Here is a 13864-nt window from a genome sequence, read left to right as displayed (position 1 = left end):
GGGCGTGGCACGAACTCAACAGGGGCTGGCCCGCGCCGGGAAAAGTTGGATGGTAAGAGGTGGGTGAAATGAGGATAGGGATGAAAGGAGGAAAAAGTTCACTCAGGACCCCTAGAGTGGGTGGGGTGGTTTAACTGGACCGCGGGATCCTCTCTTCCGTCTAAAGCCCAGGCTGCAGGGCGTGGCTGCCTGGAGAAATAACACATCTTCCCTAACCAGCCTCGAGCCAAATCGGGCGGGGCGGGGCCAGCTGGCCGGGGCGGGGCCTGCATCGGGCACCGCCCCGTTGCCCTCCCCGCTGACAGCTGCGGGGCTCGCCGAGCTCAGAGCCCGTCCGCTCCAAGCAGGCGAAGTGAGAACCCTCCACCTTCTGTACCGCACACCGCGTCTCCGCCGGGCCCTCCGCCGCACGGCTCTGAGCAAACCGATTATCGCCATGGCGTTCGCAAGCTGGTGGTACAAGACGGTAAATAGGAGCGATCGTGCCTGGGCAGGAACGGGAAGGGACTGTGTTTGCTTTGCCTTTCCGGGATTGCGGACGAAGTATTGTTGGGGAAGGGGTGGGGACCAGGTGGGACCTCCTCTCAGGACTTAGGTTAGGCTCCGGGAGAGGCCGAGACTCACCCTACTGTGGTATGCGCGAGCGCGTCGGGGCGTGCGAATGGATGTGAGCAGTTGCGCGAGGCTCAACTCGGCTCACAAGCTGAATGGGACAGGAATTGTTGCTGCAAGAATTTCTCCCCTGGATGCGGATTCCTGGATGAACTCAGCTCTCAAGAGCTTAGATCTAGTGTTTCTAACCTGTAAGCAAAGCTCAAAACTTAGAGAAACGTTCTTGGACATACATTTTCCAACACAAAGGAGGAGAGGCAGCCAGGATGGGATCAAGGAGAAAACCCCAAACTCCAACAAGCAAAAGCAACGGAGATCAAGGCCCTTGTGGAGAATGAGACAGAGCGATAGGTGTTCTGTACTTTATTCCCAAAAAAGTACACAAAAGTTGTGTTGATAGGTGAGAATCGAAATATTTATATCCCATTAATTTATGTGAAAATTTGAAAAATTTAGTACACCTCTCAGCATGTGGTATTATTAGGAAAAGCAAGGTTGTAATCAGACACTCTTTAGAGAGAAACCTTATATTGGAATCAGTAAACTGTCACTGATCAGCCAAATGGCCATTCATTGAGCATTTATGTGCCAACCCCAGTACTGGCCTCCAAGTACACAGCAGAGAATAAGACAGTAGTTCTGTTTCTCGAAGACCAACAAGTCAACCTTTCTGAACCTCTTTCCACATCTATAAAATAAGGGCTATAATAGGCACCAAATAAGGGTTGGTGAGGACTAATTAGATTCATGGATCAAAGTACCAGACACATTTACTTTTAATGGTAGGGAATTACAGTTTCCCTGAAGATATTTCATTGTAAATGTTTCCCATTAAGTTTTCTGGGCTCTTAAAATGTAACATCTTATTTATGTGCTGAAAGCAAAAGTTTATTTTGAGTCATTATTGTCCTAAGTTGGATGGTGAGAGGTGGGTGAAATGAGGATAAGGATGAAAGGGGGAAAATGTTCACTCGAGACCCCTAGAATGGGTGGGGTGGTTTAACTGGACTGCAGGATCCTCTCTTCCGTCATGGTCCTAAGGTTCTTACCAAAATGCACGTGTATTATCTGCAAATATGGATGGCAGTATTCCAGAGTTAACATCAGACTTTTCTTTCCAAATTAATGGTTCTCTAAAAGAAATTATGCTGGAATATTTGACATAGTTTAAGTCAGTACTTTTAACCCTGTTATGTTTAGACATAGTCTGACATTTTGCTAAAATCTCTTATAATCCAATTTTGGAACTACTTTAAATTTTTTTTTTGTCTCGTAGAATAAGCAAACTGTCTGTGATCAGCTTTGATTCTTACCAAACCAGTGTGCCATCTAATAGAAATGTTGTGTGAGCCACCTATGTAATTTAAAAATTTCCAAGTAACTACATTAGCAAAAGCAAAAACAGGTGAAATTAATGCTAATAATATACTTTATTTAACCCACTGTGTTACAAACATTATTTCAACATATAATCAATGTACAAATCATTGAGATATTTTAGATCTTTTTTATATTAATTCTTCAAAATCTAGGGTGCATTTTATACTTATAGCACATCTCAATTCATACTTGCTACTTTTTCAGGTACTCAATAGGCATGAGTGGCTAAGGGCTACCGTATTGGACTATATAGCTGTACACATGGCTTCCTAACCAATTTTGTCTGATGGTTACAAAGGGAGTGATCAGAGACCATTTTGAGAATTAAAGAAAAGCTATAGACCATTTTCCCTCAGCAAAATACACACACAAATACACAAAAGCTTACCATAAATCCTCTAAAGGTCCACAGCCAATTTATAATGTATATATATGTTTCACATATATACAATAAAAATTATAATATATAATAATATAGTATGTAACATAATTATATAGTACTACATACTATATAATATAATGTTATATTATATTATACTATTATAATTATATAATAATTATATATTATATAACTATATATTTTATATGACAGTATATATGTACTTTTATCAGGTATGTCATATGTGTGTGTGTGTGTGTGTGTGTGTGTGTGTGTGTGTGTATATATATCATGCTCCTGGTAAATCCTATAATATCTATAAATGTCCTATAAATAATATCTTTACTAGAATCCTTTAAATACTCAAAAGATTGTGAGTGACCTTTTTTTTTTTTTTTTTTAATTTTAGAGACAGAGTGAAAGTGGGGAAGAGGGCAGAGGGAGAGAGAGACAGAAAGACAGAGAGAGGGACTATCTTAAGCAGGCTCCACACTCAGCAAGGAGCCTGATGCATGGCTTGACCCACGACCCTGGATCATGACCTGAACTGAAATCAGGAGTCAGATGCTCAACTGACTGAGCCATCCAAGCACCCCATGAATGATCTAACTTTAAAAATTTAAGCAGAATAAGATAAAATAATTAAAAGATGTATCTGTGATGTTTGTTTAAGGAAGTATCACCTTTAAGCTAGTCAGTGACACATTACAATGTATATTTCCACACGAAATACCAACAAAATCATTGATCTTATTTTCTGAAGAATTATGTGGTTGTAATAAAAAAACAAAAACAATAACAACAAAAAAACTTTAAAAAGCTAGAGCTGAAGAATATCTGATGAGCATCATAATGATGAAGCATGGAGAATAAATTTGGTTGACACTAATCACATTCTGTGTCATAAGTTGACTCAATTTGGCCATGCTAATTAAAGGTGTTTCTTAGTCTAATTAGACCCATGAGCCCAGTGGAAGGAAGCATGATCAAGGAGCCAAGTCATTTGGGAGGCCCCATCATTGTGGCCAGTCTGGGAACACTGTCACAAGCCTTCTATGGCAGGACAGACCACATAACTGCGATAACTTTTAGGTGTAAGGAATGCAAATTACAGAGTCTGCAAAAAGTCCACAGGCTTTAGAGTATTGGGGAGAATGGAGATCAGACACAACTTTGCTCTTTTGGTTGACAGTTTCTAAATTGTTTTGCTTCCCATTGCAGATAGGACTTTTAAATTAGGACTAACATCTGATGATATTGTTCTTTAATCAGTTTTGGCACTTCCCAGAAAGTTAATTATATCCCCCAAGTGCTTTTTTTTTTAATTTTTTTTTTCAACCTTTTTTTTTTTTTTTATTTATTTTTGGGACAGAGAGAGACAGAGCATGAACGGGGGAGGGGCAGAGAGAGAGGGAGACACAGAATCAGAAACAGGCTCCAGGCTCCGAGCCATCAGCCCAGAGCCTGACGCGGGGCTCGAACTCACGGACCGCGAGATCGTGACCTGGCTGAAGTCGGATGCTTAACCGACTGCGCCACCCAGGCGCCCCTCCCCCAAGTGCTTTTTAAAGAATGGTACTATGGCTTGTTGAGGGTAGAAATATGGGTGGCCATTTGAGATTCTAAGGTGAATAGGTAGGCATTTAGTTCTGAGTAGGTTGTCTGGTGTAATACAAGACTTCTCAGAGCAGCCCATACTTACTCTTTTTTTTTTTTTTAAGTTTATTTATTTATTTTGAGAGAGAGAGAGAGAGAGAGTGTGTGTGTGTGTGTGAGTGTGTGCATATGTGTGTGTGCATGAGTGGGGGAGGAGCAGAAAGAGAGAGAGAGAATCACAAGCAGGCTCTGTGCTGTCAGTGCAGAGACCAACACAGGGCTTGATCTCATGAACCATGAGATCATGACCTGAGCCAAAATCAAGAGTCGGACACTTAACTGGCTGAGCCACTCAGGTACCCCAAGCCCATCTTTATTCTATTCTTTTTCTTGAGGTTTATTTTCTTTGTGAGTGTTTTTAATTTTTTTGAAGGTGAAACATACACAGCATAAAATTTACCATCTTAACCATTTGTAAGTGTAAAGTTAAGTGGAATTAAGTGCATTCATGTTTTTTAAGGTTTTATTTATTTAACTAATCTCTGTGTCCAACATGGCATTCAAACTCTGAGATGTAAGGTAGCATGCTCCCCCAAATGAGCCAGCCAGGCATCCCATGTACACTTATATTCTTGTGCAACCATCATCACCAGAACTCTTTTTATCTTGAAAAAGGAAAACTCTAGCACCATTAAAAATAAATCCCCATTCTGGGTGCCTAGGTGGCTCATTTGGTTAAGCGTTGGCTCTTGATTTGGGCTCAGGTCGTGATCTCACAGTTGGTTAGTTCAAGCCCCGTGTCAGACTCTGTGCTGACAACATGGAGCCTGCTTGGAATTCTCTCTCTTCTTCTTTCTCTGCCCCTCCCCAGCTTGTGTGCTCTCTCTATCAAAATAAATAAATAAACTTTAAAAAAGTAAGTAAATAAATAAATCCCCATTCAACTTAAGTATGTCCACTTGAATATATAGCATTGTATGTATTCAGTTCAATTCTCTTGCATTTCTTGTAGATAAAAATTACAAGTGCATCCTAATGACTACTACACAAGCAACAAAGTAACTATTGAAATTTTCATGACATCTTCTTTGATTTAGAGAAAATTCAAAATTCATGCTACCTCTGAAAACCCGACAGAAAGAGCTGTGGCCATAACAGTGTCACCTTGGCATATCCATGATAATGTTAAAATGGTAGGGGAAAGCATACATGGAGTTTAAGTGAAACATTGAGATTTCAGAATTCTAGCCATACTTAATATGTGTCCTTAATATGTGTCTTTTATATGATAATCCCAAAGAAGATTAAGCTAGTAGCACATGTTTTTAGAGGAGCAGGAATATATGTATGAAAAGCCAGACATTTTACTTACTTATATTTCTTAAGTAATTATTCTCCCTGTAGCACTTAGCACATGGTGGCTACTCACTGATTCTTTTTCAATAAATAAACTCTATTACTCTTTGAGTTTGGAGTTTTCAGTATGAAAACCCAGCGAAATGCCTTTGGGTGACTCTAGGGAGATACATATGCTTTAGATAAGAGGATTCTAACTTCTTCAAAACTTTTTATCACGTAAGAGAGGATAATAGAATCAACTGTTTATATACCCCTTCATCTTCAGTAATTATCAAAATTGTAATATTGTGCTACTCTTCCTTTATTTAGCTCCCAGCCCCACCAACACACCAAACACACACACACACACACACACACACACACACACACACACACCTCTTCCTTCCAAACTATTTTAAAACATGGGGAATTGCACATTTAAGTATCATGCCTGTGACTGACTTGGTGTAGATTATTTGGAAAATGAATTCTCTATTCCCTGTGTACTTTGTTTCCATAGATATAATATAGAAATGTGAGATTAATATACAACCATAAGAGACAAAATACTAAATATAAATATATCAGATGAACCTGGTTACTTTATACTTATGAAAAATAGAAGACTAAATTCTCTGCTCTAACATTTACAGCCTTAGAAAATGAAACCTTTAAACCTTTGCTTATGTCTCTTACTCATTTTACTATTTCATAATTCAGTACAATCAGGTTGTTGACAGAGAAAAACAAGGGAGTGGAATAACTGTTACTGTATTCTAAAAGGAACTAGGCAATGGGCCAGGCTCCTCATTAACATCAACTTGTTTGAGAAATATGTCAGCCCGTGGGCCAAGTACTATTAGCTTCATTTTATAAGTAGAAAACAAAAAGGTTAAATTATTTTGCCCAGGATCACAGAGCCTTTCACATTCACACTTCTTCTGTCCCATCAGAGTTTGTCAGAGAATGGAATGCAGGGAACTGGTTACCCAGGTAACAGAAGAGTCTGGGAAGCCAACTGGGGAGGGTGAAGCCACCCGGAGATTAGAAATTTCAGGAAGCTGCTATCATTTCTAGGCAGGGCGGACTGGTGGGGAGCTGGATTGCCCTGGGCAAACTGGAACCGCAGCTGGCTGATTCTGCAGGAAACACTACTACAGAGGCTCCCAGAGGCAGAAAGGAGGAGGAAATACCACTTACCACCTCCAGTCTCCTACCCCTGCCTCCCAAGCCTGAGGCCTTTCATCCCAAATATCCCTGGTGGAGGTAGCAGGGAGAGCAGGAGCAGGGGGAGCAAGGAATTCCGGGCAAGGAATTCACCTAAGGGCAAACAAGTCTAGCATTGCTCCAGGGAGATGGTTTTAAAGCAAAACCAGCTTTACATCTTGGTCCTTCTGCTTGTTTTAGCAAGCAGAATACATACAAGAATGGATTTTAAGGGATTTTGCAAGAAATACCAATTTATACATTGTTAATTTTTCAAGCTATTTGGGGGTCGGCCCCCCCCCTTCTTTCTCTTTTGTCTAGTTTATTAACCTGAACAGAGCAAAAGTACTTCTCAGGGAATATTTAGAGCTCTGTGGAAATACATTCATTCAATCAAGAATTATTTGTCACACCCCTACCACAGGACCAGAAAAATAAGAATATAGTTTACCATCTGGTTGGGAAGGCAAAATAGACATTTATGAAGGAATCAGTAAGCAAGAGAGTATCAAATAAGGGGCTAATTTGTTTTCTAAGAAAATAGAGACTAACGTGCAGATACGAAGGTACAATGTACCATAAAGAGGCCAAGGCTCAGAATTAGGAAGGCTGGTGTGAACACAGGGCACTGCGCTCCTTCGTTGACCAATCAGAGCCCCAGAGCTGCTCCAACCTTCGTGACCAGGGGAAGCTCCCCATGGGTGCCAACTCAGTGGGGTGATTTGAAGAGCAGAACCGTCTGCTTCCTGTCATGGTGTCCACAAATCTCTCAAAACCAGTGGTCTCGAATCCTAGCTGCATATTCAGATCAGCTAGGAAATTTTAGAGAAATATATCTGTGCTCTGGCCCCACTATAGACAAATTAATTTCCTGCACTCTGGCATGAATATTTCCAAGTGTCCCAGGTGCTTGTGACCCACACTGAAGGATGAGACCCACTACTAAATGAAGGCTTTCTGATCCTCCGAAGGGCCTGAAAACAAGCTTTTCTTACCATATGCAATGGTAGTGCAGTGAGAGAGCTGAGCTCTGAGTAGGAGGGAAGTCCAGAGGGCATCAAGATAACCTCTTATTGCTTCATGATTTGTCTACAGCTATCACTGGACCTGCAAATATTGATCTGTATGGCCTTGCCTCCAAGTAGAAAAAGACAAACTTTCCAGTTGTTTTCAAATAACCTTTACTGTTTTTTAAAACAATTTTATTCAGGTATAATTCACAAACCATAAATTCATCCGTTAAAACCTACAACTCAGTATTTTTAAGTATATTCACAGAGTGGTACAAGAATCACTTCAATTTAATTTTAGAATGTTTTTGTCACCCTAAAAGAAAACTTTGTCTTTTTTTGTTTTGTTTTTGTTTTGTTTTTTTTTTTGTTTTTTAAATTAAAGCAAAAACATTTCAGAAGCACACTAGCATTGGCACTCTCACCTGGGTTTGCATTTGCAGAAGCTCCGATTTTTTCTATCTTCCTTCTTCCTTTATGTATGTGTATAAGTTTGCCCTTATTTTCTTCTCCATTATGTATGCCCTTGACTGTGTGTCTGTCAGAGTGTATGTGGGCAGCATAGGGAGGGTGCCCAGATGCTCACTAGCACACATCCTCACTGGGGTGAGCCCACAGGCTGCCAGCCTTACTGCTCCTGGATCTTGTTGATTTCTGGACAGGTTTTTGGCTTTGCTATGGCTGAAGATTTTAAGCCTATAAATGCTGTACCCTCCAATGAGGACAGAGGACCGCTGTACTTGCCAAATATGCAGTGATCCATGGGGGTGAAAACAGTTTGGAAAATTATTCCTTTTGGGGGGAAGACAGTGAAGTCCCTTATCTGCTTTCTCCCTGCTTCTCAACTCCTGCTGCACATACCACCTCTTTTGTCCTAACTCCCTGAGTGTCCTATCTTCTGCAGCTTTGTTCTCCCAGTGGATTTCTACTGCATGAGAGTTGGCATCCTGCTCTTCCTGTCTTTGGCCTCCAGCTCCTAATACAGGACTGAATTTACATACTGGCCTGTTTGATCCATTTTATAAAGCAAACCACTTTCAGGATAGGGAAGTTCTGTTTTGGTTTGTTGTTTTCATTTCAGAGCATTGGATTGAGACTTTCTTGATGTGGATCTTAAGATCTCACCTAGCTTTTCACTAGATCCAGCGAAGCCCATCTCTGGGCGATAGACTATAATCTGGATATGTGATATGATGGAGGAGGACTTCACCTTTCAGATCCTCTATTTTTTTATCCATAAAATGAGGTGACAGTGTATACCTCTGGAGTTGCTGAGGGGAGTGCAGGGAATCGCTTAGGGGAAATGGCTAGCAATGGGCTAGCCACAGAGTAAGTAGGTGCTTAGAACATGTTCTTTTCCTTCCCCTCATGTAGAAAAGTCCTCCCTGGATTTATCAGTTTTGTGGTTCAGTTCTCATTCCAGACCTGTCAGTACTTCCCTTCTCCATGCTTCTCTCACCTCTCCCCACCCCACCCACTGCGTGAGGTAGTGGACAAAACCTTCTCTCTTCCCTCTTAGAAAGACCTTGCTGCAGGTAGGTTCCTATGCTGGATTGAATCTGACATATTTCATTCTACCAGCTCAGTTGTGTAGGAAGTGCTCAGTTATGCCATGGATTAAATAATGAGGCACTTTGTGTGTTAACTATGTTCATGTTAAAAAAAAAAAATTAGGGGCACCTGGGTGGCTCAGTCTGTTGAGTGTCCAACTCTTGAGTTCAGGCTTAGGCCATGATCCCAGGGTCTTGGGATCCGCCCCTGTATTGGGTCTTCATTGAACATGCAAACTGCTTGAGATTTTCTCTCTCTCTTCCTCTCTTTGCGCCACTTTTGCTTTCCTCTCTAAAATTAAAAAAAATAAAATAAACATAAAAAATCAGGCACTTTGAATATCTCACAGTGAAAAGATATAACTGATTTTACATCATTAATAGACTGATGAATATTCAATAAGCCCCAAGGAATGATCAGAGAAATGGTTCATTCATAAGGTTGGTATTTACTAGAAATTAAATGATGTTAGGTAATTTTTGTTAATTCTCTTGGAGTAACAATGATATTGGAGTTACTTGGGGAAAATTCTTCAGTTTAAGGAGATGCTTAGTGAAATGCTTACGGATAAAGTTTCAGGATATCCGCAATTTACTCTCAAATACAGGTACATATACAAATCCAGGTAGATAGATCTGTTTGTAATATATGCAAATATTGCAAAATATAGGAACAATGTTAATCGTCATAGATCTAGTAGTAAGAATATTGGCACTCATTGTATTATTCTTTTAACTTTTCTTTGTGTTAGAAAAAATTTACAATAGGGGTGCCTGGGTGGCTCAGTCCATTAAGCATCCGTCTCTCGGTTTTGGCTAGTGTCATGATCTCCCAGTTTCGTGGGTTCAAGCCCCATGTCATGCTTTATGCTGACAGCACAGAGCCTGCTTGGGATTCTTTCTCTCCTTCTCTCTCTTCGCCCCTCCACACTGATGTTGTCTCTGTCTCTTTCAAAATAAATAAATCAACTTAAAAAAAAGAAAAAATATATACTAAAAAGTGGGGTTAAAAAGAAAACTGGGAAAATATAATAAGAAATAAAAGAAAACTGGGAAAAGAAACTGGGAAAATATAATCCATAAAGTTCCTTAAAAATATTGCCATTTGATTGTGTTCTTTATGTCAGTATACTTCTGTGTATTGTAAAAAAGAAAAAAAAAAAGAAAAAAAAAGAAAAAAAAAAAAGGCTTCCTACTGACAGCAAATACTTCTTTTGAAGTCATGAAATACCAGTTCTTATAGAACATAATTTTTGTAAGTTGTCCTTATAACTGAGCATTTGAAAAAGTATTCATAACATATACCACTCCCAAACTATTTGGAGCCTACATAATTTGTGGAATTTTGAGTGTTTAAATGGAAACAAGTGACTGATAGTGTTGATTAATCCAGAAGAATGAAATTTTGAAACACCCCCAGAAAATGACTTTTTAAAACTTTTTCTTATATTTATTTATTTGCATTCCCTTTTGTTTGTTTGTTTGTTTTTTGGTTTTTTTTTAAGTAATTTCTGTGCCCAATGAACTCATAACCCTGAGATCAAGAATCACATGCTCTATGGACTGAGCCAGCCAGGGGCCCTTTAAAAAAATTTTAAGGAAAAACATTTATATACCTAAAATTTAGAGACAAAGGGCTATCTGAACATTTACTGTAGGGTAACGTATCATAATATATATTTGCCACATGAGCAGAAAGCAGAGGGGGTCCTTGAGGAGAGCATGGAGACTTCTACCAGACAAAAGCAACTGACTCTTTAAGTTTTTTTGTTTGTAAAGTAGAATGCTAATACCTCTTGAAGAGTAAATGACGCATGCAGCACATTCAGTAAAACACTGGATTTACCAATTCTGGAAGGAGACAAATTGGGTAAATCTGTCATTATAGATCTATCCCTCTTAAATTCTATCTGCAAATGGTGAATGATTCTTCCCTCTAGTCAGGCCTTCAGGAATCTTCTAAAATTTGTCATTTACCATTTAGCATTGATATATATGTGGGCTTTTAGATGTTTTTTCTCCCAAGATTCATGAACTACTCAATACTGATTGCCCTCAACTGTAGATAGACAAACACTAGACTAGGACATCATGGTGAAACAGGGCTTCATTCACCAAGCTCTTGCAGGCTGGCTGCTTTTCAGTGGATTCCACCCCCTGATCCATGATGGTGCTACATTTTGGGGAGAATTTTCCACACAAGAAAGTGATTTACTCCTAGTTTTTCATGCAAAAACTCTTTTCTTTAATGTTTATTTGTTTTTGAGAGAGAGAGAGAGAGAGAGAGAGAGAGAGAGAACAAGTGGGGGAAGGACAAAGAGAGAGGGAGACACAGAATCCAAAGCAGGCTCCAGGCTCTAAGCTGTCAGCACAGAGCCCAACACAGGGCTTGAAATCACAGACTGTGGTATAGTGACCTGAACTGATGTTGGGCGCTTAACTGACTGAGCCACCCAGGTGCCCTTTGTACAGAGAATACTTAACGCAAGATTTCTTCCATGTGTCTGATATTTCTTGGGCTTTTTAAAACATTAAAATATATGTTGATATGACTAAAGGAAATATTACCTTATTCTATTTAGCATGGTATAGTGACAAGCAATATATTATAAGTCAGAAAAGCTGCTTTGCAAACTTTTCCCATTTACTGGTTATGGGTCCTTGTGAAAAGCTCACTGAATTCTTCTTATTCTTAGTTTTTCGTATACCAAAAATCACATGAGCTTCTATTTTATATGAAATAAGAGTGTGTATGAAAGTAGATAATAAAAAATATAGGGGCACCTGGGTGGCTCAGTCGGTTAAGCAGCTGACTTCGGCTCAGGTCATGATCTCGTGGTTCGTGAGTTCGAGCCCCGCGTCGGGCTCTGTGCTGACAGCTCAGAGCCTGGAGCCTGTTTCGGATTCTGTGTCTCCCTCTCTCTCTGACCCTCCCCCGTTCATGCTCTGTCTCTCTCTGTCTCAAAAATAAATAAACGTTAAAAAAAATTTAAAAAAATAAAAAATATATAAATTATTAATTATTATACATAATATAATATAAATTATTAACATTAATATTACTGTTGCTGCCACTCTTCTTCAAATAATTTCATTGACTTACATATTCAGGTTATGATTCTGCTCTAGGGACTGTCATGGGGTTTTATATTTTGGTTTAACTGAAGGTGGTCAGGATTGAACCCAATGGTAAGCTTTTATTTTCTTATGTTTAGTGAGGTTCTTTTCCCCCACTTTCTTGCATATCCCACAATGTACAAGAAGTGAAACAATTCTTTGTAACCCTTTTCAGGAACATATGTTTGTTTGTTTGTTTTTTTATTTCTCAAACAAATTCAATAAATTTTATGGCTTATTTTATCTTATTATCAAAACAAATGAGGCTGTAAGCTACTTGAAAGTTTTATGTAACACATAAAAATACTTATTTTCATTCATTTGTTCTGGTGAGAAAAATGAAATTCATTTCATTCATTTCATTCATTTGTCCTGGTGAGAAAAATAATTCTGTGTCTGGACATAATGAAATTCCAAAGCCATAATAAATAGAAGTTGCAGGTATGGTCTTTACCCTTCAGGGTTTATTTTCCTGCATTTGTGAGTACTCAGATAGAAGAACTCTGGGTAATTCCCAAGAACCATCAGAAGTGATGGTAGATTTGGAAGCTATGGTCGTCCGTCGAGCCCATGCTGAACTGAGGCTTAAGTATGGTTTTAGACTCAACATGGTCCTTAGACATCACATCTCCATGAGGAACCACATGTCTCCCACAGTGGCAATTTGGGCTTTAAAATTAAGTGAGGCATTTTGTAGGAGACGAGATGCCGCCTTAGAATCACCATCAGATCTATGTCTGGTTAATTATAGACTGACTTTCTACATCCCAAATGAATGTCTGTAGCTTCTCTTGATTTTTGAAAGCCACCCATGTCAGTGTGGAATTATCAACATTTTCAGAAGGAAGATTAAAGGGGTCCTTGTTTGTACAGTATACATATTTAGCCCTTCAAGAGTAAAGTCACTATTACATTATCTTGTAACACCTCCTTATTTTAAACATTATCTTTCTTCCTTTTTATGTTTTTATAGCATGCCGGTGAAAAAACCAGTGGATCACCTTCAAAGTCAGGAGAAAAGAAAGGATCAGATGAGGTAATTTCTGTAGTACTGGGCTTTGCTTTTCTCTTGCTTTTAATTGTGAATTCTATCTTGACACAGATAATGAGGTTGCAAAGAGTTCCTACTGGAATTTTGGCAGATTTAATCTGAATTAAGATTTGATTCAAGAATGTAAGTGAAAATCATTACAAATTAATAAGAATTAAGAATTAATAAGAATTCTTTTCCTGGGAAAAGAATCTTTAGAAATTGTTTCTATTTAGAAATAGAACCCAGTTATTGAAGGTATTTTCCCTATAGGAATTGCTGAACCTTAAATGTTTTGTTGGTGAACATGGCAGATTTAGAGGAGGAAACCAAATGCTCTAGTGGAAAAGGAAATCTTTTTTTCATGAGAATACCCTATGAAAGAAGAACAGTGATAGCCTAGATTAATCCATTATTCAGGTTCATAAACAAAAGGAAAAGAGAAAGTCTATTTTATTTGGCTCAATTGTATGGAAACACTAGTAACACCAAGTCTTTCCACTTTGAGATGGTTGTTTTTGAGCTTGTGAATTTCTCCTTCCACTGAATGACACACAATTATGTGGCCTTTCAACACTGGTCAACTTCTCCATGGAGAAGGGACCTGTGAATGTGCTGTCCTTCCAAAGGGCACTGGATGTGCCTC

The 13864-nt window shown here is 39.1% G+C and overlaps 1 protein-coding gene across 5 annotated transcripts in view; it reads left to right on the top strand.

The window, feature by feature from the left end:
* CAST (calpastatin) overlaps positions 1-13864 on the top strand; it is a 110159-nt gene that overhangs the window by 381 nt on the left and 95914 nt on the right. For 4 of the 5 annotated variants that reach the window (XM_040448062.1, XM_040448070.1, XM_040448032.1 and 1 more), the window contains exon 2: positions 13162-13224. In XM_040448062.1, coding sequence (XP_040303996.1) covers positions 13162-13224 — 63 coding nt within the window. Of the gene's footprint in view, positions 1-333; positions 467-13161; positions 13225-13864 lie in introns of those variants that run through there. The other variant, XM_040448022.1, reaches the window with a different exon arrangement.

The sequence above is a fragment of the Herpailurus yagouaroundi genome, unplaced genomic scaffold (assembly GCF_014898765.1).
Source record: "Herpailurus yagouaroundi ecotype Mexico unplaced genomic scaffold, PumYag 29, whole genome shotgun sequence".
Classification (NCBI taxonomy): Eukaryota; Metazoa; Chordata; class Mammalia; order Carnivora; family Felidae; genus Herpailurus; species Herpailurus yagouaroundi.
Note: the sequence above shows the minus strand (reverse complement) of the source record. Positions and strands in the feature narration are given on the sequence as shown.